General features: G+C 41.0%; 1 protein-coding gene across 3 annotated transcripts; it reads right to left on the reverse strand.

Moving 5' to 3' along the window:
• Window positions 1-10,403: 10,403 nt before the first annotated feature.
• ZNF354C (zinc finger protein 354C) lies at window positions 10,404-25,270 on the reverse strand. 3 transcript variants are annotated; one of them, XM_077911186.1, is made up of 6 exons: window positions 24,706-25,270; window positions 24,433-24,566; window positions 23,791-23,877; window positions 20,191-20,317; window positions 19,642-19,737; window positions 10,404-15,158 (listed from the first exon to the last, which is right to left on the reverse strand). In XM_077911186.1, the coding sequence occupies exons 3-6, from the start codon at window positions 23,821-23,823 to the stop codon at window positions 13,744-13,746; spliced, it is 1,671 nt and encodes a 556-aa protein (XP_077767312.1). In that variant the 5' UTR covers window positions 23,824-23,877; window positions 24,433-24,566; window positions 24,706-25,270; the 3' UTR covers window positions 10,404-13,743. The 3 variants fall into 3 exon arrangements, with proteins under 3 accessions (XP_077767312.1, XP_077767311.1, XP_077767313.1); XM_077911185.1 differs by having other exon boundaries at window positions 24,433-24,591; XM_077911187.1 differs by having other exon boundaries at window positions 20,191-20,366; window positions 24,433-25,270.
• Between the last annotated feature and the right edge of the window lie 378 nt (window positions 25,271-25,648).

The raw sequence follows: 25,648 nt of genomic DNA on the forward strand, positions 1-25,648 counted from the left end.
GGGGAGAAAGTGGAGTTGGGTGAGCAGAACTGGCTGAAACTAGATACTTGCAAAATATAGAAGGAATGGCAGGCAAGGAAGGCCCCATCTGTGCTTTCTGAAGGATGCTGATTAATGGTTAGGAGGGGCAAATGATGACACTACAGAGGTATTAGCCACCACTCCCTCCTCTGCACACCACATCAGCCCCTGGCTTCCAGGCACCAAGCAGCTATGCATGGTCATCATCACTGGCTTATGCCCTTCTGAGCATTCTTAGCCCAGGGGAGCACAATACGCCCCCAATGAGAGGCTGTGCGGTCCCTCTGCATTTCATGACTCCACATTGTTTCTTCACTGTCTTGAGTTTAGACGCTCCTAAGCCATACTCCCATGATTTTATATCCAAATATTAATATGCCCACCCCACATCATGCAGACGTCCTAGAGGGGGTCTTAGACTCTCCACCCTCCTACACAGATACATTAACATCCACTCATGGCAAGTGGAGACTGGGCAGACAGGGGTCAGGAGGTGTTTGCCTTTCGGAATGAGATTTCCACACTGTTCTCTGTGAGTGCTCTCCCAAGGGACTAGCCTCAAATACGCATAGAAGATACACAAAGACACTGCCTCAGTGCACCAAAGCAACTACTTCCTTTGTTCAACTAAGGTTCCTCTAGTTTCTTTACATGAACACTTAGATCACTGACTTTCAACCTTTTTTTTAAATTCTATTCACTTTAAGGCTATAGATTTCCCTCTAAGCACAGCATTAGCTATACCCAAGTTTTGACATTTCATACATTTATTATCATTCCATTCCAAATATTTTCTAACTTCCATTATGACTTCCTCTTTGACCTAACAGTTCTTTTTAAAATGTTATTTAATTTCCAAGCATTAGGGGATACTCTAGTTATGGATTATTATAGATTTTCAGCTATTTTATTGTGGCCAGAAAATGTTTTCTGGAAGATTTCAACCCTCTGAAATTTGTTGAAGCTGGCTTTATGACCCAGGATGTGGTTTTTCTAAGCAGTGCAACTTGTACTTGAAAAGAATGTGTAACTGGAAGTTGTTACATATAGTATTCCGTAAATGTCCATTATGTCAAACTTGTTATTCAAATATTTTATATTTTTTGTCTTTTTGTTCTATTAATGTGATAGAAAGTTGTTTTAATACATCTCATTGTGCATTTTTCTATTTCTCCTTGCAGTTCTATTGATTTTTACCCTTCTTTTTTTTTAATTTTTTATTTATTTATGATAGTCACACAGAGAGAGAGAGAGGCGCAGAGACACAGGCAGAGGGAGAAGCAGGCTCCATGCACTGGGAGCCTGATGTGGGATTCGATCCCGGGTCTCCAGGATCGCGCCCTGGGCCAAAGGCAGGCGCCAAACCGCTGCGCCACCCAGGGATCCCGATTTTTACCCTTCTTTACTATTTTTAGGCCACATTAATGGGAGTATATAAATATAAATTTTTAATTGTATTTCTTCTTGGCAACATTTTCCCTCATCTTTAGGAATTAACAGGTGTTATTCCCAGCATTAATTTCTGTCTTGAAACTTTCTCCCCTAATGTTAGTATAGCTATGTCAGCTTTTAGTTCGTGGTTGCATAATATAACTTCTTCCGTTCTTTTACTTTCTGCAATGAATCCCCATGCACTAGTAACAAATTGTCCAAGGCCCTAGTGACTGCGGAGACTGAGGACTGCATTCGGGAAGTCGTCTGTCACAGAGCAAGGATTCAAATAAGCAGCTAGAAGCTGGCTCGGGAGAAAACATGGACAACCCCATCACCAATCCAGAGGAAAGATGCAGCCTTGGAACCAAAATGGTGGCTGGGTGACAGGTGAATGTGCTAGCTCCACACCATCCTGGGGTTGGTTGGTCCTGGAGAAATGCCAAGACACGAGCAGATCAGACCACGGGTTTCAATGGAACAGAGCTCCATCTCTGTGGGCATCACAGAGGGCTTGCAGACCCCAGAGAAAGACCACCTTGCTCCTAAGACCTCAAGGTCATCCAGCAACCTGGAAGCAGTGATCCCCTTCCTGTGTCTCAACATGAAAGCTTAGGTTATTGACTTGAGATCCTTCTTGCTTTCTGATATAAGCCTTTACAGCTATACACTGGCTGTAATTTTCCCTCATGTGCTATTTTAGCTGCACTCCATAAGTTAGCTGATATGTTGTATTTCCATTTGCATTTACTTCAAATATTTTCTAATTTCACCTATAATTTCTTCTTTGGCCTATGGGTTTTTTAAAGTATTTTTAAAATTTTCCAAATATTTGGGTACTTCCCAATTTTTCCTTTCTGTTGTTGATTTTTCTTATTACTTTTATTGTGGTCACAACCCCCATACTTTGCATTATTTCAGTCCTTTTAAATGTACTGAGACATTTTCATGGCCTTGTATGTGATTTACCTATGGTTCACACCTGTTGGACAACAGTGCTTATTCTGTTGCTCAATGGGGTGTTGTGCAGATGCCAGTTAGGTCGAGGTGGTTGATAATGTTGAGTGTTAGTCTTCTATTGGCTATGGTTCACGTCTCTGAACACTGATCCACTCCCGGTTGGTGGCTAAGGCTTTCTAAATATCCTTGTAGCTATTTGATGTGTTCAAGAGTTTTGTTTCTCTTGCCCAATTTGTTATTTTCAGTAGGATGTTTGGCATGAATTATCCACTCTGACAATTCTGAGTGTTTAAGTCAGAATTGTCTATTTCTATAATCTGTTGGAATTGGACTAGTATCATTTCTAGTAATATGTGGCAAACTTTTAACAAAGTTTTGAGCTGAGCAATAGAAGAGAACAGAACTCAAAGCCTTTAAGTTTCTAGCAAAGTCCCCAAATATAACACTTCCTTCCCTGTTTCTAAAACAATTTAAACTACAATGTTTATGATGTAAAGGGCTATAATTCTATGTAGATAGCTAGCTTTTGACTTTCAGGCAAAAACATTACTGGATAGAGAAGGATCATAATGTACATATAAAGATATAAAAGTTCAGTTAATTGGGTTAATATATCAGAAGTTATCATAATCTCAAGGAGAAATTGGCAAAGCCTCCACCCTATAGAGGTGTGTACATATATATCTGAATACAGTTGATTACTTTTGCTTTGCTGAAAACACAAAAGTGAAGCCACATAACTGGGGTAAGATATTTGCAAATCACTTATTTGATAAGACATTTATAGACTAAATAAAAACTCTTGAGGAATGCCTGGGTGGCTCAGCGGTTGAGTGTCTGCCTTCAGTTCAGATTGTGATCTCAGGGTCCTAGGATTGAGTCCCACGTCAAGCTCACCACAGGGAGCCTGCTTTTCCCTCTGCCTGTGTCTCTGCCTCTGTGTGTGTGTGTGTCTCTCATAAGTAAATAAATAAAATCTTAAAAAAAAAAAACATCTTTAGTGTTGGAGCACCTGGGTGGTACAGTTGGGCACCTGATTCTTGGTTTTGGCTCAGGTTGTGATCTTGGGGTCTTGAGATTGAGCCCCACTCTGGGCTCTGTGCTCAGCGTGGAGTCTGTTTGGGATTCTCTCTCCTTCTCCCTATGCCCCTCCTGCTTGTGCTTGCTTTGTCTCTAAAAATAAATACATAAATCTACTTTAAAAAAAGCCTCTTTCTCAGCTTTAAATAAAGAAACCCCCAACCACATCTTTTAGCGAAGATTTGAATACTTCACTAAAAAAGATGAATGGAGGGCAAATAAGCACATTAAAGATGATCAAAATCATTAGTCATTGGAGAAATGCGTTTTAAAACCACTGTGAGTGGGGCACCTGGTGGCTCATTGGTTGAGTACCTGTCTGCCTATGGCTCAGGTCATGATCCTAGGGTCCTGGGATCGAATCCTGCATTGGGCTCCCTCTCAGGGAAATAATAGAAGGAATATTTGAAGATAAAAACTGGAGTATCTCATCACAGCATAATTTCTTCACAAAAACTAAAATATGAAAATGAGGTTGCAAGCCAAGTAAGTTTCTGAGTGGATCATTTGTTAGCTAAGCAAGAAAATCTGTTTATTGATGGTGAGTTAATTAAATGTCCAGTCAGCCAGAGAAATACATCCAGAGAAGATACACTTGCTTAAGCCTTCCAGTGGAACAGTTGTTCAAAGGGTGGAAGACATTGTAAGCAATATCAATAGTCATTACAGAATAAGGTAGATAATTTCAATTGACTTCTTTTTGTTTTTGATTGAATCAGCAGATGTTAATGATGTCTGCTTGGTTGGTGTTTATTTGATGAGTTTTAAATGATGGAAGTATTAGCTTCTATAAATAGTTGATGTGGAACAAGCAAGAATATTTTTAAAGACATTGAGATCATTCGGTATAACCCGAGTGGAGTTACTAAGAAGTGCTCCAACTGATGGGGTAAAAGCGTGTAAAGCACAGAAAGAGGCTTAGTCAAACGAATTTACAAAGCTTGTGAAAATGTAAGGTGTCTTAATCCTGTGCTTATTCATTAGCAAGTAATACTGGAGTCTGATGTGTCGTATCGAGCAAGTAATGTCAACAGTGAGCTTCATTTGCCCTTGTGGACTTAACTTTGTCAGTTCTGTGAATTTTCTTTTTCAGAAATAGAAGCTGAACATCCTGACTTACTCTACTATACAGCAGCTCAATGACTTAGCAGGAGGAAAGTTTTATTGCCATTTTTAAAAGTCAAGGCTGAGAATGGAATTTTCCTGAACAAGAACTGTGTTAAACCACAGTTTATTAAACATGGGTGGCTTTGGAAATTAGCTTTTGCTGCAAACTTAATAAATATGTCCTCATAAATTCAGCTGAAAATTCAAGACAAATTAGACCTTCTATGCAAAATTTATTCTGCTGTAAAGTCATTTCAATAACAACTAATACTTGAATCATAAGTAATGTCAGGACACTTTATACACATGCTGCACTGTCAAAATTAAAAGAAAAAGTGCTATCTCCATTCCCATATTTTTTGCAGATACAGATTCTGAGCACAAAGTCAGTTCCAGCAGGATTTTTTGGATCTCAATGCAAGTGGAAAGGAAATTTCCATGTTCCAAAATCCATTTAACAGTACAATGGAGGAGCATCCACCTAATCTCTCATTGGAAATGATCCATCTGAAATATAATGATACACTAACAGCAAAATATCAAAAAATAATAAAATGAAATTATTTTTTCGAGAGAAGTGCATGCACATGTGGGAGTGTCGGAGTAGGGGGCAGAGGCAGAGGGAGAGAGAGACTCTTAAGCAGGCTCCATGATCAGTTTGGAGCCCAACCCAGGGCTCAATCTCATGCCCCTGAGATCATGATCTGTGCTGAAATAAAAAGTCAGATCCTAAACCAACTGAGCCACCCAGGTGCCCCAGAATAATCTAATGAAATTCTATAATGAATTCTAAGCAGTGAATACGCTCTTAAAATCATAGGTCCATGGACTAATATCAATAATTAACAATGTCTGTGTGAAAGCATATTTTCAAAGATGAAATATTCAAAATGTCATTACAGATAGTAATACAGATCTATTAACAGATAAGCATTGGGAGTACATTTTTTATAACTTTGTTGAGAGAGAATTCACACACCATGCACTTCACCCATTAAAGTGTACAACCTGGTGCTTTTTTATTTATAGAGCTGTATAACCATTAGCACAATCTATTTTAAACATTTTCATCACCCAAGAAGGAACTCCATAACCAGGAGCCTTCCAAGCTGGATTCTAAACATTACATATAAATGGAACTATAGGAATTGTGGTCCTTTGTGCCTGTCTTCCTTACTTAGCACGATGTTTTCAAGATCGGTCCATGTGGGGGCACCTGGGGGGCTCACTAGTTGAGCGTCTGCCTTCAGCTCAGGTTGTGAACCCCTGGGCTTGTGGGATTGAGTCCTACATTATTAGGCTCCCTGCAGGGACCCTGTGTCTCCCCCTGCCTATGTCTCTGCCTCTCTCTCATGAATAAATCAATAAAATCTTTTTTTAAAAAATCGGTTCATATGGTAGATTTCTCAGTGTTTCATTTCTTTTCATTGCCAGATTATATTCCATTGTCTGATGCTACAAGCATGTACTTAGCCATTCGTCAGTTGACAACCATCAGTTTGTCTCTACTTTTTGACTGTTGTACATAATACTGCTATGAACATTCATGTGCAAGTTCTTATATAATTGTAGATTTTTATTTCTCTTGGGTATATACTTAGGAATGGAATTACTGACTCATAGGGCAGCTGTATACTCAACCTTTTTAGGAAATGCTAGATTATTTTCCAAAGAGGCTGAGCTAGTTTGTACTCCCACTAGGAGTGCATAAGGGTTCCAATTTTTCTATGTCCATGTCAACACTTTTTATCTCTTTTTTATTCCAGGCATCCTAATGGGTATGCAGTGGTATCTCCTTGCGTTTTTTTTTTTTTAAGATTTTATTTATTTATTCATGAAAGACAGAAAGAGAGAGGCAGAGACATAGACAGAGGGAGAAGCAGGCTCCATGCAGGGAGCCCGATGTGGGACTCAATTCTGGGACTCCAGGATCACGCCTTGTGCCAAAGGCAGACACTTAACGGCCGAGCCACCCAGGGGTCCCTTGTGGTTTTGATTACCATTTCCTTGATGGTTAATGAGGATGAGTATTTTTTCATGTGTTTCTTTTACCATCTGTGTATCTTCTTGGGAGAAATGTCTGTTCAGATCCTTTGCCCACTTTTGTTTGTCTTTTTATTATTGAGTTGTTAGTTTTTCATATGTGCAAGATAGTACTTTATCAGATACATGATTTGCAAGATTTCTTTCCCATTCTATGGATTGCCTTTTTACTTTCTGGTTGGTGGCCTTTGGTCCACAAGTTTTTAATTTTGATGATTTCCAGTTTACACATTTTTTTTTCTTCTTTGTGGTTTTGGTGTTATATCTATGAAATCCTTGCCTAACCCAAGGTCACAAAGATTTATGCCTAAGTTTTCTTCTAAGAATTATTTTTTTTTAAATCATTTTAGCTCTTGCATTATGTCTCTGATCCACTTTGAGTTTATTTTTGTATGTGGTGGGGTAGGGGGTCCAACTTTGTTTGTATCTACGTGTCCCAGCATCACTTGTTGAAAGATGATTTGTTCCCAATGGATTATATTGGTAAGGTCCATTTTAATGACAAGGAATACTAACTTTAAGCAAAACAGTTATTCCCCACCCCAGAAAAGATTTCTAGTCTCAACAGTAGGCCAGTACTACAAAGAAAAATTACTCAATTGTTATATTTTTATTTTCACCATTAAAATGTATGGAAATTTCTTCCTTGCTATACAAATACCTACATAACATCCTTGATCTTGCTCTTCCACAAAGCCTAAAATATTTACTATCTATGCCCCAAATTTGCAGACTATCAAGACATTCCATAGGACTCAAATTAATGCATAACTTTTAAGTCATTACTGAATGTCTCATGACGATTTAAGAAACAACCCATTTCAACGCTAATAGATTCTTGTGGTGATGTAACTGTAGTTCCTTATAGCACAGCTATCACCACTACTGTTTCAGAGCCTCAGCCACAGAGCCATACATGTTCCAGAGCAAGAGGAGGCTATTTCACAGGGGAAAGAGCTCAGGATGAAGACACAGCTGCCAGGTCCCAGACCCAGGATGGGAGATGCTGCATTTCTTTTCCTCTGAGAGCAGCTTCTTCTCTGGATTTTATCATGCTTGTTTCCACCTCTCTACTAGTTGTAGCTTGGAGCAGCTTGCCTTTGTCCTGTAGGGGCAATGTGGTGCTGACTCTAAGAAACCAACTTCCTTTCCAGAAGGAGCAGCTTTTTGAACATGGTTTCTCCTGCCCTTCAAAGGTAGTTCAACTTTTATCCCAGTCTTGGTTCTCAGGGCCTGTTTCTAGTTTTAGCCCTTTCAACACCAGGGACCTTTGCTGAATATGTTATATGTAACAAGGAAAATCCTTTAAAATATCTGTCCATTCTATGTGGGAAATGTGATTTCTGTGGTTGAATAAATAACTGAGGGCAGAGGTGGAGCAGCAGAGGGCAGTACAAAGCTACCAAAGCAAACAGGGTCACAAGCAAACATATGAAGCAAACTAATCTCTCCACAAGACAGAACAGAAAAAGCCACCAGCAGCCCTTTTTGGTGTATATCACACAAATCTTATCGTCTTTGACACCAGGGCTTCCTCACTGCTAATTATAGGATTGAGAGAAAGAGTTGTTTTCATCCTGCATTCATTCCGAAAAGGTTTATTCTTCCTTATTCTGCCACAGTTTCTGTATCTTTCCTAAAAGAGGGAAGAGTGTGAATTGGGAAATATACTTGCAGAACTGGTTTACCAGAATACACAGGATATGGATCAATACAAGTTAGATGCCTTCTGGCCTTATGTCACTAACTCCTAAGGGACCCAACATGGGAACTTCTTGGTAGAATAATGACAATCACTCACCAGAAACATAAACAGATTAGGAGGCAGTTTTCATTGGTTTAGAGTATTTCAATGGTATGACTGAGAATGTGCTGTCAGTTCATCAGGGTGTAATAAGAGTTGAAGTCAATTATTTTCCATCCTTTGACTTTACTTTTTGAAATTGTTTTGGTGACTCTAATTCCTTTGCCTTTCCACATAAATTTTAAAGAAGCTTGGCTGTGCCTATGGAAACTTCTACTGAAATTTTTACAGGAGTTGTTTTAAATCTATAAACTGATGAGAATTGACAACTAAATGACATATTCTGATCTGTAAACATAGCATGTCTATTTAGGACTTAATGTTACTCACCAACATTTCATAGTTTTCAACACAGAATTGCCACGCATTTGCCAAATTTTTTTTTCCTTTTGGAGTTATTGCAAATGGAGTCGCTTGTTGAAATTTATTTTCTAAATGTTGCTACTGCATAGATACAGAAATTAATTTTTGTATGTTAACCTAGTATCTTGTGACCTTGTTAAATAAACTCCTAGTTTAACTCTTAATGTTCAAAGAGCATCTTTGTTGATTCCCTGGGGTTTCTAAGTGGACAATCTAGTTATCTGAATGAAGATCATTTTATTCCTTCCTTTCTAAAACAAGTGCCTTTCATTCCTTTTCCTGCCTGATTGCAAGGACTTCCAGTACAAAGTTGAATAGGACACGTGGACTTACTCCTGATCTTAACGTCATTCAGTTGGTTACCATTAAGTATGATGTTAGTTGTGGGGTTTTGGTAGAAGCCTTTATTAGGATGATTCCTCCTCTATTTCTAGTTTTCTAAGTTTTTGTTTTGTTTTTTTTTTTTAGTTTTCTAAGTTTTTATCATAAGTGGATAATTTTGTATTCTCTCCCCCTCCATCAGTTGGTAGGATTGTGTATTTTTTTTTCTTTCTTGTTCAGTTTGGATAATACATGTGAATCTACAAGTTCACTCTTTTCTCTGTCACATCTATTCTGCTACTGAGTTCTTCCAATGGTATTTTTTCGGTAAATTTTGTTATTTTATTTTTCAGTTCTAAAATACCCACTTGGTTCCCTTTTTAAAACATTATTTATTTTCCTGCTGAGAATTTTGAAGTTTCCATTCAAGAATGGTCATACTTTTTGAAATACTATTGTAATGCTTACTTTATAATCCCAACATGTATGTTATCTTGGGAAAATATCTGCTGTCCTTTTCCTAGGAATATTTAAATTTTTCTGATTTTTATATTTTGTGCAATTCTGCATTATATCCTGGACATTTTGAGTATTATGAGACTCTGGGTCCAGATAAGGGTGGAGTATAGGCTTGCATACACAACTCTAGGAGTTTCTTTTTCTCTTACCACCTGACACATTCCAGTTCCCAGAGGTTACTTCCTTTTTCTGGTCTTCCAGTTAAAAATTCAAGGCTTTAGATTCTTTCTGCTTGCACCTCATGGATAAATTTACCTTTAGGTCCAGGTAGCAGGAAAATAGTGCCTCTGGACAGGGAAAAGCATTCCCTTCCTCAAAGGTTTAGATGCCTGCTTAACCACCACTTCCTTACCACAAGAATGCCTGAGAGTGTCAGAGTGGTCTTAACTTCAAATTCTGGTTTCCTTCTTAAATCTGCCTTCTACCATACTATTCAGGGTACTCAGATGGCTTCTCCATGCATTCTTTCCAGGGTTTTTATTTATTTTTGGTGGGAAAGACAAGGTGGCAGGTGCATACTACATTTAAACTGGCACAAGAACAGATGCTTGGGTGGCTCAGTTGGTTCAGCATCCAACTCTTGATCTCAGTTCAGGTCTTGATCTCAGGGTTATGAGTTCAAGCCCCACATTGAAAAATAAAGTGGAAGAAAAACTAACCAAAAGTTATTTTATGTCCAATGATTACATCCCCAGAGAATAAACTCTCAAACAGGAAATTTACATGAGTACAAAGGAAAAATTCTGACTAGAAGTTTCATATTCATCATTCACTTTTTGTCTCAATTTTTTATTAAAATTAAAAACACGGAAAAATGTAAAAGATGACCAATGAACATCTCTATATCCTCTACAAAGATGACTGATTTTTCACAACAGCTGACGAATTTTTTACATACTCATCTTAAGATGTGCTGCAGATATCATGACTTTTCAAACTTGAAAACTTTTACATGCATCTCCTAAGAATAAAGACATCACCCTATATACCTTAATACCATTATCACTTCTAGGAAAATTAAACATGACATTATCTAAAATCCATTCCATCCTCCTATTTCTCCAAATATCCCCCCAAATGTCTTTATAGTTGTTCTAACTTTTCTGAATCAGAAATCAACTAAGGATCACACCTTGCTTATGATTCTTGAGTACCTTAATCTAGAATTCTTTTTGTTCTACTACAATGGCTTTTTGAGATGTCCAGGCCAGTTATCTTGTACAAAGTCTCAAACTCCAGGTTTGTCTATTTCCTCATCATGTAATTCGACTTGTTCCTCTATTTCATCTTTCTTGTCAATAGGATCATAAATTTGGTTAAGAGGTTTAATTAGATTTTCATTAAATACTCTTGGCAAGAATACATCGCAGGTGATCATGTGTACCTCATATCGCACCTCATCAGGAGCCACATAATGTCAGGTTGTCCCACCAGTAGTGAAACTCAGTTTGACAGCCAGATCTCTCCATTATAAAGGCATATCTTTTTTTTGCAATTCATATCTGTGACCTTTGACACCATGCTCCTTAAATTTTTTTTCACCTAATAGGTTTATCATCCATTGAATTTGTCTGATTTAATTACATGAAGGTTTATAAAATGGTGATTTTTCTAAATCTGTCATTCCACATACAGTTAAAAGATGGCATTCTTCAAATTAATTTACAGAGAGAGATTTCCTTTTTTTTCCCACTATTTTTCCATTATGGGCACATTTTTACTTAGCATGTTATAACCAATTACAGTGACTTTTTTGTTTGTTTGTTTAAGTTCTCTTAAATTTGACCAGTGAGAGTGCCTTCAAGTTGGCTCCCATGTCCTTCTGACATTGTCCTTTGAGTGCTTAGTCTTTAAGTGCTTTTTGTTTTGTTTCATAAAAAGATACCTTAGACACATCTTATACTTACCCTGCTCCAAATATGGAATCAGCTATTTCTTCAATGAGCCTGGGTTCCCCCTTACTGGGGAATAGCATTTGGAAACCATAATCTGGGCACAAAGCATGCTCATTGCTATTGGATAACCAAACATGTTTTTCTCTAGAATATCTTACAAATGGCTCTGTACAATGTTAAACACTGAGTCTTTTTAAAAACTCCTGCCTTATGAATATACCTAAATATATAAAGTTATTTTCTAATGAGCTAAGGCAGGTCAAGAAATATGCTATGCTAAAAGCCTGCATTTAATTCTAAAACCTTTCTCAGACAGAAGGTTCTAGCTACTTTTTTATTAGAACACTTTTTAAAATGATAGTGAGATACTGTGAGAGTTAAAGTGAGATATAAAACTGTGGAAGTAGGCCCAGGGAAAAATGCAGTGTATGTTAAAAATATGGAAAATCTTTGGAAAACCAATTTTAACTGATGACTAGAATGCTTAATTATAAAATATTCACATATTTCTTTATACAAAAGAATTCCTAAGAGATAAATAACAAAAATAAAAAGGCAATCTTGTATGTGAAAACTCCAAAAGCAATTTCACCATTTAGCCCTCAGCTAAATTTGAGAATTTATGTACAGTTATTATAAAAGCAGGTATAATGGACACAGAGGAAAAAGAGAGAATAGGACTGTAAGTCAATTAAAAAGACTGCAGTTGGGACTTCCGGATGGCTCAGTGGTTGAGCATCTGCCTTGGGTTCAGGGCACGTCCTAGTCAGGGGATCAAGTCCCTCATCGAGTTCCCCACAAGAAGCCGGCTTCTTCCTCTACCTGTGTCTTTGCCTCTCTGTTTCTCATGAATAAATAAAATCTCAAAAAAAAAAAAAAAAAAAAAAAGGACTGCAGTTAGGAGGAACCTGTCAAATACAGAAATGAAACTGATAAAATTACCACAATTGTGCCTTAATCAGTTTACAAAATAAATACTGAATAGTATTCTTGAGACTTGAGGTTGGTAGCCAATTATTAAAATTAGTATCTATAATTATCGCAGAAAACCAAGGCTGAAAACTTAGACTCTAGCCTTGACTCTGCCCAACAAGCTCAGTTTCATTAGTAAAGTGAAAGGCTACAAATAAACTAAAATTTCTCCTGGTTCATGGGACTCCTGGGTGGCTCAGCAGTTGAGTGTCTGCCTTTGGCTCAGGGCGTGATCCCAGGAGTCCTGGAATCGAGTCCCACATCGGACTCCTTGTGTGGAGTCTGCTTCTCCCTCTGCCTGTGTCTCTGCCTCTCTCTCTCTCTCTCTCTGTATCTCATGAATAAGTAATAAAATCTTTAAAAAAAATTTCTCCTGGTTCTAAGAGCTACCACTGTATAGTTAGATTCTGCAAATGCACCATCTGCAGCAGATAAGAGAGTATTTGTGTGACAGTCTCCTCCCCTTGCTTCACTTCACTGCACCTTCTATAATGCTATCCTAAGACTATTCAGTAATGTTAAATCATATCAAAGTAAGAAATAATATAAGGAAAAGAGATTCCATTTGGGCAAAACTTCAATTTTCAAAACTAAATTCTAAATTAAGCCACATTTTTTTAATCATCAAAGGTTTTTGGAAAAAATATATATTCCAAAGCTATGTGTGTATGTATGCATGCCCTAGGTGTACATACATATATTTATATATACAACCTGCGGGTGAGGCAGTTCATAAAAAATGAACTTGATTATTTCCACATGAAAACCTGAATTTAGAGAATCCATTTCTACCTTGAACTTCTCTTTATGGAAAAGAGTGTGTCCTCTGCTTTCCTGCCATTTTAGCAAATATGACCTCATGCTTACATTATTAATTCAATGGCTCCTTTTAAAAGAAAATTCATATCAAAGCTTACTCTTAGAAAGGGAATAAACTCCAATGAGAGATACCAAACATATTCCATTATTTTCATATTTTTAAGTTAGGCCTTTTATGTTTTTTCCATGACTTAAAATTTTTCTATATATTTAAAAACCTTATTAGCATTTAAAAGTTCTTATAAAATTTGAGAAATCAGTGCTTTTCATAATCCTACTGATCAATTTCACCATTACTTAGTGGTAACTAACATTTTCTCCATAAGTAAAAAAAAGACTTAATCTAATGCAGTCTGTGCCCTATTTATTATTCTCTAATGAGGAATCTTAAATTATTTGAGAAAAGAATTAAACTTCACTGGCCTTATCTCCTCTAAGAAATCTCTGATACTGAGTAAGAGAGGAACTATAGATAAAAGGCTTCCCATATTCCTTCCATTTATAGAGTTTTTCCTTATTGTGAACTTTTTTGTGTCTGCACAGATTTGATCTGTAACTGTAGGCCTTCCCGCACTCCAGACACTTGTAGAGTTTCTCCCCAGTATGGATTCTCTCGTGCTCAGTGAGGAATGAATACTGGCTGAAGGCCTTCCCACACTGATTACACTGGTAGGGCTTCTCTCCGGTGTGAATTCTCTGGTGCCTGTAAAGATTGGATTTGCAACCAAAGGCTTTACCACATTCTCCACAGCTATAAAGCTTTTCCCCGGTGTGAATTTTACAATGTTCATTGAAGGAAGAATACTGGTTGAAGGTTTTCCCACACTCGGTACACTGATAGGGTTTCTGGTCCATGTGAATTCGCTGGTGTTCAGTAAGGGTTGAGATGCGTGTGAAGGTTCTTCCACATTCCAAGCATTTACACAGCTGCTCCCCAGTATGAAGCCTCTGGTGTTCAGCCAGGGAGGCAAATTGGCTGTAACCTTTCCCACATTCACTGCATTTATAGGGTTTCTCCCCTGTATGGATTCTTTGGTGTCTTTGAAGTTTTGCTCTACAGTTGAAGGCCTTCTCACATTCAGTACATTTATAGAGTTTCTCGCCAGTATGAATTCTCTGATGTACAGTGAGGGTTGAACACTGGCTAAAGGCTTTCCCACATTCCTTGCACTGATAGGGTTTCTCTCCAGTGTGCACTCTGAGATGCTTGATCAGGGTTGAACTGCTGCTGAATGCTTTCTCACATTCATTACATTTGTAAGGTTTCTCTCCGGTATGAATTCTCTGATGGGCAAGAAGGGATGATCTGTGGCTAAAGGTTTTCTCACATTCACTACACCTGTAGGGTTTCTCACCAGTATGAATTCTCTGGTGTTCAATCAGATGAAGACTCTGGTTGAAGCTTTTCCCACATTCATTACAAATATAAGGTTTTTCTCCTGGATAAATCTGGAAGCGTCTCATTAGGTCAAAATTCTGTTTAAAATCTTTCCCAAATGTGTAATATATATTGGGTATCCTTCCTACAGGAACAGTCTGTTGTGTAACAAGAATTGTGTCTATAAGGAAGCCTTTCCCCAACTCAAGACTTATCTGCTTTACATCTCCAATCCCAGGATTTTTGTGGGAGGCCACCATTTGCCTAAGAGGTTTCTTCTGTTGCTCCTGTTCTGTCTCACTCTCAAATTCCATAGTTTGTCCAAAATTGGTGTCCCCGTGACCAAACTTAACGGACCTTTTCTTTATTATTCCCTGAAATGTCTCTTCTCTAGAAATGTCCTGTGTGGAAGGCAAGGATTCCATTTCAGGCTGAGTCTTGAAACCTGGAATGAGTCAGGGGCATTAACGATGGTACCTCTACTGGGAGAGACAAACGCATCAGTAGAACAATAACACTGGCAATAGTACATATAAAAGAGCTGCAATACCTCTTTTGATCCCAAATATGGACTTGCATCTAGGGAAAAAATAGGACACGATGGAAAGAGAGGTGAAGAGGAGAAGGAGTGGTGGTGTGGGAGAATACAGTGGATGAATGAACACTAGAAACAAATGAAGACATTGCAATTTGCAAGAAGTCAATGCAGGGAGAACTGGCTAAGCAGAAGATATGAGGCTCAGAAAAATGTCAGCTCATAAGCTCCAGTTGGATACTGTGGGATATTTCAGTTTATCATTTCCTACTCTGTATACTGAGCAATGAAGCAGGTATTTTGTCTTTATTTTCTCCTTAAAAAAAAAAGAAAAAAAGTTTCACTTATGGGGCACCTGGGAGGCTCAGTCAGTTGAGCATCTGCCGTCAGCTTAGGTCATGATCTCAGGGTCCTGGGATCAAGCCCTGCATCCAGCTCCCTGCTCAGCAGGGAGTCTGCTTCTCCCTCTGCCCTTCCATCCTGCTCATGTATATGTTTGCTTTCAAATAAATAAAATCTTTAAAAAAATAAAAGTTTACTTATTTTCTCTTTTTTAGTAATCTCTACACTCAACAAGGGACTCTAACTCACAACCCCAAGATCTAGATTTGCATGCTCAACCAACTGAGCCAGCCAGGCACCCGTTTTCTCCTCTCTATTCATATGTGGCTTTTATTATGTTTTCTCCCCAAGCTCTCGCTAAAACTCTATACATATTAGGCAGCCCAGGTAGCTCAGCAGTTTAGCGCCACCTTCAGCCCATGGCATGATCCTGGAGACCCAGGATCGAGTCCCACATCGGACTCCTTGTGTGGAGTCTGCTTCTCCCTCTGCCTGTGTCTCTGCCTCTCTCTGTGTGTCTCTCATGAATAAACAAAATTTTAAAAAAATATAAAACTCTATACACATTTTTAAAATCTCTGCTATGTTTTCCTTCAGTTTTATAAATCTGTATGTGAATATGATTTCATATCATAGTCTGTAAAAAGAGGATGTTCAGCCTTTAAAACTTACAGCAGCCCTGAAGCATGGCTGCGTTGAGGATATCTGATTTAAATTCAGGATGCTGACTATAAAAAAGAGGAAAATACAGAATAAATCAGCCACATTCAACAATCTATCCCTAGTGATTGGAAGAATAACAGTTTTTTCATACCACCCTGCCACCACTTTTCCTCTTCCTATTTGATCACAAGGAGAAATAGATATATTTCTCTCTCCTAATAAACTGCAACCAGAAGATTAACCTCCTTTGTAGGAATCTTTTTAGGCTAATGAAAGTCTACAAGAAATGCAGAGTCAATATGCCCCAAAATTCTGAAATATACCCAAACCCCAAGCTCAGATCTGATGTTAAGTCAAAGGATTTAGCTTGAGCTGATTCTAAGGAACTGTGGGTTAAAATGTGGCTCTCTTTAATCAATCCATGATTGAAAATAGATTAAAACTAAGTCTTTCTAAGGAGCTAATTATATGTACTTAAACAATAAAACAAAGTATAACTAGGTGATTTATGTCAATAAAATCCATCCAGTTTCAGTAATGAAATATATTTTATTAAAATCAAATAGTAAGAGAAAAAGATATACAGGCTATAAATATGTATAAAAATACAGATTTTTCTTCATGATGTTAATGGGAAACCTAGCAGTTTCGATTTTAAAGTATCAACCAGGATACCCTCTCTCTTTTCATCCTTTGCCACAATAGGACATCCTTTGCCCATCCAGAAACTTATCAGGCTACTCTAACATTGTTTTTCTAAAGAAATTTAACTAGTAAAGCCTAAATTAGCCATCTCTTTCTTAGAATTCCACAACATGTTTTACTTACATATTCTATCACTTAATATTTTTTGTATTGAAGCCTGAAAATAATTCAAGTATTTCTTCAAGGAGAACAGTGGACACATCTCATGGTTATTTGTTAATCCCTTACTATGCACATGACAAGTTCACAATTAGAATGACTTACATAAAAAAATAATGTGTGAACAAGCAGAGTAAGTTGGAAAAATTATGAAGGGCAGGTGACCTCAAAAATGAAAAGACATTCTCTCCTCACATGTTGGACTCCTAAAACCCAACCAGGCATTTATTGAACAAATAGTTAATAATCAATAATAACATGAAACAAACAAGTGACTAGAGAGAAGCCTCTTTGACACGAGAAGCCTCAGGTGTATATAATTCAGGGAGTGGTCTTATAAAGGAAATTGGATAATAAAGAGGGGATGGATTTCAGTAGAACAAGAAAAGAGGACTCTGCATATCAGAAAGAAGGCCTGAGCAAAGTCATCTGGCAGTGGGGAAGTAAACCTATTTAGGGGAGGCTAACTGACTAAAGAAGGAAATCCAGGTTGGAATTTGTTAAAATTTTGATTAAACAGTATGAGGCTGGGCACAGAATTCCTAAATAGTGGGCAGAGGAACTCAGAATAATACAGGTGTTGTACGTTCTCAGGCAGGTAATAATAAGACGAGGCGGTCAGATCTGGGAAAGGAGACAGGTTGGACCAGAGCAAGGACAGAGCAGAAGCAGAGCAGTGATGTAACTGCCGTGGTCTGGCTGTACTGAGTTCTTAATTTTGAGCTTCATCAGCACTGAGTTCATCATAAAGGCAGCTCAATTAGATTCAAAAACTATTAGCTAAATGCAGGATATTTGATGCCAGAGGCACAGAAGGCAAAGAAAGACCTTGTCTCTTCCTTAAATATACATGATCCAATTAGGAAAATAAACAATAACAAAGGAACTATAATTAACTCTGACAGATGCTGTCATGGATGTATTCAATGCATGCAGAATGTGCCATGTGAACTCAAGTGATTGAGAAATGAATAGTGCCTGGGAAGGAGGAGAAATAAGGAGAACCTACAGATCAGGTGGGCAGATGGATCCTGAAGGGTGAGAGGGTTTCCAGGGGATAAGACGGAGGTGGTAATCCAAGAAGGAATGACACACAAATTAATGAGTCTGCAGGTTTGGCCAGAACACGTCGCTGACATGCAAGTGGCCCTTGATTCCCACAGAGGAACATGGAGACAGGCTCTGAAGTAGGTTTAATGTCACAGTAAGAATAGTTCTTGCCTCTGTGGATAATGGAGAAACAACAAAGTCTCTTAAGGTAGAGATTAACACCTGAGTTTCAAAAAGATCTCTCTGCTGATGGCACAGAGGGTGGGAACAGGAGAACAGGCTCAGAGAGGGTAGGTAATCTTCCCAGAGCTCAGAGCATGTGTAAGCAGTGGCAGGGCTAACGTGAGATTAGGAATGTCTAAATTCAAGCCATGATCTTAAGTGCTATGCTGCACAACTCACTAAACTCTTTATCTGGAGAAAAATGTATTTTAATAAAGGTGAAAATTATCTGTGAAGAGAATGAGGGGGGAAAATGCCAATAAAGGCAAGAATCATAGATTAAAGGCCAAAGCACAAAGACAGAAGCAAAATATTGCAAATCCATGTCCCACTGGGAACAGAAAATACCTGGTGCTCTGGATTTCTATCACTGCTCTTCAGCTATCTGGCTCTATTAGTGAAGGGTTTTACAACCTCCAAGGCACTGTTCCTTCTGATATAAAGAGAGGAATCTAAATTTGACCATCTTTAAGTGATCCTCCAACTCCCATAACTGGAAGTTTTAGTTTAAAGACCAATGAGATTTGCCAAGGCTAGAAGAGAGGTATGCACATGACAGGTCTCAGGGCCAACCCCAGCTCTGTTCCTGGAAGGCAGCTACACCTGTCCACATGCCATGGTCTCTGGCTGCATTTGCTTTACAAACGTGGAGTTAAAGGATTGCAGTAGAGACCCCTGGCCCCCAATGCCAAGCTATTTACCAGCTGGCCTATTGCAGGGAAAGTGTGCCAGGCCCTGGGCTAGAAAGGCAACAGTGGTCAAGGAGAGCTGGTTGACTCTGACAGTGGGACAAGATGGCCCACTCCAAGGAGATACAAGGGAAATGTTGAGTTAGGAAATCAGAGACATGGGTGCATTGACAACACTCTGAAATAGGAGGCTGGTGAAAGAAATTTAGAAGATTCAAAACAAGGCAGAAGGTGTAAAGTATTTAAAATCTGTTGGGCATGAACATGTATAAATGCAGATGGAAAGAAAACTGTGAAGGCCAAGAGGCCAAGATGGCAGAAGAGGGTGAGAGAGGCCGCAGCAAAGGAAAAGAGGTAGAAAATGTGGAAGTGTTAGGGAAGAGAAGAGAGTCCACACGAGGGCCTTCTGGATGCCAAGAAAACCATTCCAACCACAGAGCCTCCTGTCAGGAGGCCCTGGCTCAGAATTTCCAGGGAACTTCTCCCAGTGCTGCTTCCTCATGACCTGCTCATGGGTAAGCACTGCCCTCCGCCCCCCGCCCATTCCCCAGCCACTCACTCACCTACACAGGCATCTTGAGGGACTTCCCTGTCCACGGTGCAGGGATCTTCTCCTTGCTGCAACTGGTAGATCACCTTTGGCGTTGAGAATGGAATCCCTGCTCGTGAAGAAGGGAATAGGGATTGAGCGGGTGGTACAAAGGGCAACTCCAGAGCTCAGGCACCAGAACCCATGGTGCGGAGAAGGGAGCCTGGGGAGCTGAGAGCATGGGTGCTTCTCAGGGGGCCTGGGCGCTCGAGATGGATTGGAGTGGGGAGGTCTCAGTTTGGAACTGATACAGGGCTCTACCTCGACAGGTCTGTTCGTTCCTCAGACTCTAAACTGAGACCCAGTGATTGGAGAAGGAGGATGCTGGTCAGGAGGCAGGGTGGAAGGAAAGCAGAGGAAGGAGAAAAGCAGAGCGTGAAGGGCATCCTGTCATAAATGCCCAATGTCAAGTCCACAGATAATTGTCCTTGCCCAGGGGCATGGCAGGAGGGAAAGTGGGGACTCTGAACCCCGAAGAGGCAGCTCCCACAGCAGATCCTTCATTAAAGACAAGCCTCCTTACCCAGTGAGACCAGGGTGCCATAGTTCTCCAGCATCACCTCCCGGTACAACGTTCTCTGTGCAGAGTCCAGGTGCAGCCACTCATCATGGCTGAAGAGCACGGCCACATCCCTGAATGTGACAGACTCCTGCAACGGTAAATCCACTCCTGCTCACCCAGGACCAACTTCTCCACCGCTAGGTAGGTAGGTATGGGGAAAGTCGAAGTATTTCATATTGACTACTTGTGTTATTCTGGGGACCACCCCATCAGCTAGTACACAAATATCTACTGGGAACCCCCTGTGAGCAGTGTCACATGCCACATGTTGGGAGGGGAGGTCGGGAAAGGCAAAGTCCCTGCCAGCAGAGAATTTCTTTCTTTCTTTTTGTTTTTTGTTTTTTTTTTTTTAACAGAGAATTTCGATCCCAGTCTGGAACCTACCTCTCACTCAAAATCTAAATTAAAGGGCGGGAAAAAAATCAGAATACCCTTAGAACAATGCTGACACTTAAGAATACACTTAGAAAATTATGGCAATGCCACTAGCAGAACAGAAACACAAAGGAATTTCTCAGATGTAAATAAAGCAAATGATAAAAGTAGTATTAGCTCATGTTTGTTGGATACTTGCACATTAGGAACTGACAGGAACTTTGCACAGAGTATCTTCACTGAGTTCCATAGAAATCCTATTAAGAAGATAATTATAGGGGATCCCCGGGTGGCTCAGCGGTTTGGCGCCTGCCTTTGGCCCAGAGCCCGATCCTGGAGTTCTGAGATCAAGTCCCACATCCGGCTCCTGGCATGGAGCCTGCTTTTCCCTCTGCCTGTGTCTCTGCCTCTCTCTCTCTCTATGTGTATCATAAATGAATAAATAAAACCTTAAAAAAAAAAAAGAAGATAACTATCGTTAAATCATTTGACAGATGAAGAAACATCTCAGAAAGGTTACATTACCTCCCAAGGTAATCCTGTTAGAAATTGGTGGCGATTGGAACTGAATTCAGGCAGAGACATCTCTAAGCTATACTGTAACATGGGTTTCCACTCTTTATGGAAGTTAAAAGACCCAAAGGACCTGCAAGACTATACAGGTGCCAAACGGAACTGTGAGAAAAGTAAATTCTTGCAGGAGAACCCCAATGAGCTACAAAATATGAGAAAGCAGAAGTTGGCCAGATGCCAAATCTTATATGAAAGGATGAAAGAGATGGAATGCATGAAAAACGATAACATTTTGACCTTGTGATTCTACTTTTAGGATTCTACTACGAGAAATCCTCATACAACTGGGTAGGGATATTTGCTCAAGGATATTCAGCAGAACTTTACTTATAAGCCAACAGCTGAGTAGTGAACCTGTGGATGTTTTACAAATACATGACTAAAAGGACTAAATGTCCAACTCTTGATGTCAGCTTAGGTCATGATCTCAGGGTTCTGGGATCGAGCCCTGAGTCAGGGCTGTGCACTGGGCAGGGAGTCTCCTTAAGATTCTCCCTCTCCCTCTGAGCCTCCACCCCACCCATGCTTGTGTTCTCTGTTTCTTGATTTAAAAAAAAAAATTGTTTTTAATAAAAAAAATAAAAAATAAATAAAAGGACTTTGAAGATCTTTTTTTTAAAGATTTTATTTATTTATTCATGAGACACACACACAGAGAGAGAGAGAGAGAGGCAGAGACACAGGCAGAGGGAGAAGCAGGCTCCATGCAGAGAGCCCGATGTGGGACTTGATCCCAGGTCTCCAGCATCAGGCCCTGGGCTGAAGGCGGCACTAAACCACTGAGCCACCCAGGCTTCCCTTGAAGATCTTTTTCAAGTAGGTTCCACACCCAGTTTGGAGCCCATCGTGGGGCTTGAACTCACAACCCTGAGATTAAGACCTGAGCTGAGACAAGAGTCGGGCACTTAACTGACTGAGCCTCCTGTGTGCCCCTTAAGGATTAGGAGATGGTAAGGGCCTGGATTATTATCCAGGTGGATCCAGTATAATCACAGTGATCCCTGTTAGGACCCAAGAGTCATAGTCAGAAGAGGACAAGGTGGTGACGTGAGGATAGAAACAGATTGAAGACATGCACTTGGAAGATGCCTGGAAGGGCTACAAGCCAAGGAACACAGGCCACCCCCTGAAGGCACAAAGAAGGCCTGGAAACAGATTTCCCCCTCAGAGTTTCCAGAAAGAACCAGCCCCACTAAGAACCTAAGTCTAAGATTTTAGACTTTGGACCTCCAGAATTGCAGAAGAAATTCATGTGGTGTTAAGCCACTGCATTTACGGCAATTTGTTACAGCAGCAATAGGAAACTAATACAACAGTGAAAAACTGAAGACATCCTATAGATCTATCAGCAGGGTAACAGATAAGCAAATTATAGGACATTTATCCCATGAAATATTTTACATATATAACCACTAGATAGAATGAGGTAGATCTGTATGGCTGATGTTGGAATTTGACCTTGACACACTGCTAATTCATATGAAATATAGCAAGCTGCAAAACAGTCCATATTTGTTGAAAATTATTTATCTAACTATACGGATACGTTTGGAAGAATACACAAGCCATCCACCCTCATTATTCTTTCATGTTTGTGGAGGAACAGAAAAGCAATCTTTTGCTTATTACTTTGTCCCCTTCTGATATGCTTACATTGTTTAACAGGATGTGTGTGTTTGTTTTGAAATTTTTTAATCCATTTTAATTTAATCCATTTTAATAATCCATTTTAATCCATTTTAATTAAATTTTTTAATTAAATTTTTTAATTAAATTTTTTTAATTTTAAATTAAAATTAAATTTTAATTTTTTTTTGAATCCATTTTAAATTAATTTAATTTAATTTTTTAATCCATTTTAATTTTGCAAAGACGTAGAGTTTTCAGCTCTACGTCTTTGCATTTGTAGTGGTTGCTCTGAGAACTATAATACACATTCTTAGTTCTTTATAGTCTCCTTAGAGCTAACATTTGATTTCAAGTACCTGCAATATATGGGAACTTCCCCTTCCCTATGCTGTCAGTTAGACACTCCCAGTTGAAACAGTTGACAGGACCCACCAGACCTCACCAGGCACACTCACAGAGGTCAACAGATACAATGCAACGAGATAAAGAGAGTGCACCAAAACCCTGGAAGACCAAGATGTTCCAAGTGCAATCTCCTCTTATTTGCACACACAGACTAGGCCGTATCCGGAAGCTAAAGGAGGAATTTTTATTTGGGAGGGCTTGAAAGGGAAACTCTCAGCAGGAGCCTTTTGTGTTTCAAATAAGGCTTGTCAAACCATGTAGGCCAGCTGCCAACCCTCAGTGAAGAAGATTATCCTGGGGGCAGTCAGGGGCACTGGGATCTTAAACAGCACATTAACTGCTTTATCATGCCCAGGGGTCAAAAATCAGCCATCCGGGCATCCCCAGGCTAAAGACAGAGACTTTCCAGTCCAGACACAAATGAACTCTAGATCCACAGCTGCCATCCTGGGGAAAACTCACAGAGCTCTGGATTCCCCCACGGTTTTCATTGGGAGAGCAAAGTACCCAAGGAATGGAAACACATCCACCATCTCTAAACCCAGAAAGCAATTTATGAAAGAGACAGACTTCACTTACTGTCACCTCAGTGGGCAGCAGATCCACGGCCATTCTTTCCTTCTCAGTTTTCCTATCAAGGGAGTGCAGACGGCTGACAAGGTAGGTCTGGAGAGGAAAAGGGGTCATGAGCAACTCTGGTGTCAAGGATGGCTTGGAGAGAGGAAGTTACAACCACCCATCATGTCCACCAGGTCCTGGTGAAGCCTCAAGCACATTAATGACACAGACCAAGTAAAATGCGTGCTTACCCAGCCAGTGAAGCTCTAAGGCAATTCGCCAATCTCCATCTCCCTGTATTAATGATATCTAACTGAGATAAGGTGATACTTCACTGTCACCTCAAGCCTGTTAGCTGTGACTCTCGGCAAACTGCGACTCATAGATACCAGGAGCCCTTAGGAAGCCTTAAACTGTACACACTGTAAAACCCAATTTCCCCGGCTGCCACTTTTGAACAGTCAGCCAATTCTAAACCTGCCGGCCCCACCTAGCCCCTTTCTTCCCAAAGAAACCCCATAAAGGCACTTACCCACATTTACCTTGTCTCTCTACCTCATGACCCACCCAGGCACTTTTCCCTGAGTGGCCCCGCCTGGTCCCGAATATAACACAACTCCGCAAACCTTCCTCCCCCCACCCCTGCATCTGGTGCTACCTTACCTCACCCACAGTAATGTGGTTAAAGCCAATGCTCCCTCTGGCACAGATGCACACCTCCTATACACACGTTCCACAGGTGTCACCCCTGATCACAACCGCAGCTGGAAACGGCCGTCCTCACACACAAACCCCAGCTGGGAGGGTAAGGTAAGAGGGTGCCTGCAGCAGCCAGACAAGTGTCAGAGAAGGACCCCGCCACAGCTGCCACCACTGACTGCCTGGGTTTGCCTGGGGGTCTTCAGGGAGCAGCACCTGGCCTGAGGGGTCAGCTACCTGAGTGTGGGGTGTCCCCTGGGCTGGGGCGCCTCCGCCAGCTGAGGCAGGCTGCTGCAGGAGTAAGCACAGGCACTCCCTGGTGCACACCTCCTCCACACCAGAAGCTGGGCTGCTTCACAGGTATTGTTTCTGAACCTGGCGAGGGCTCTAAATAAAGTACTGCTGCCCCATGTGATAGATGCTAGGAAGACCGAGAACTTAGGGAGTCAGAGCGACCTGCCAAAGAATCAAAAATGGTAACGGGCAGGAAGGGAATCCTTGTTCCAGTCCAGGGCCCTAGCTAAATGTGGCCAACCACCTGGCCACTGCGCCCTAGTTTCCCCATCTATAAAATGGGGGCAGGGCATAAATACCGACGGATGAAATGAGATCATTCACGCAGGGCGCTAGCACTGCCAGCCACGGCACCCGAGCGCTGGGCGCACGAGCTATTGTTTTTACTTCGCGACCAAGTCTCCCGGAAGACAGGCCGCAGGGGCCCCCGCCCGCAGCATCCGGGCACGCCCCAGCTCACCTGGCAGCGCGCTCCCACCCCGCGCGGATCCCGGGCACCTGCGACGCCCGCCCCGCCCCGCCCCGCCCCGCCCCGCCGCCGGGCCCGCGGGCACCGGCCTCCGACCCACGGCCGCGCCGCGTCTTCCCGTGCCCGCGAGGGGCCCGGCCGGCTCCGCACTCCCCTCCCTGCCCGCGGCCGGCGCCAGCAGCACCGCCGCCACCGGGAGGGCCCCCGGGAGGTCTCCGCCCCAGGCCGGCCGCCCCAGCTCAGCGGCGAGCCCGCGCCACCGCCGCAGAAAGGCCGGAGCCGTGCCGCAGCCGCTCAGCCCCCGGGACTACCACTCCCGGCATGCTTCCGCCGCGCGAGGACTACGCTTCCCAGGAGGCGACTGGGGACCCCGGGGGGGGCCCGGTTGGTTACCCCGCGCCGCGTGCTCGCGGGACC

The sequence above is a fragment of the Canis aureus genome, chromosome 10 (genome assembly GCF_053574225.1).
Source record: "Canis aureus isolate CA01 chromosome 10, VMU_Caureus_v.1.0, whole genome shotgun sequence".
Lineage (NCBI taxonomy): Eukaryota > Metazoa > Chordata > Mammalia > Carnivora > Canidae > Canis > Canis aureus.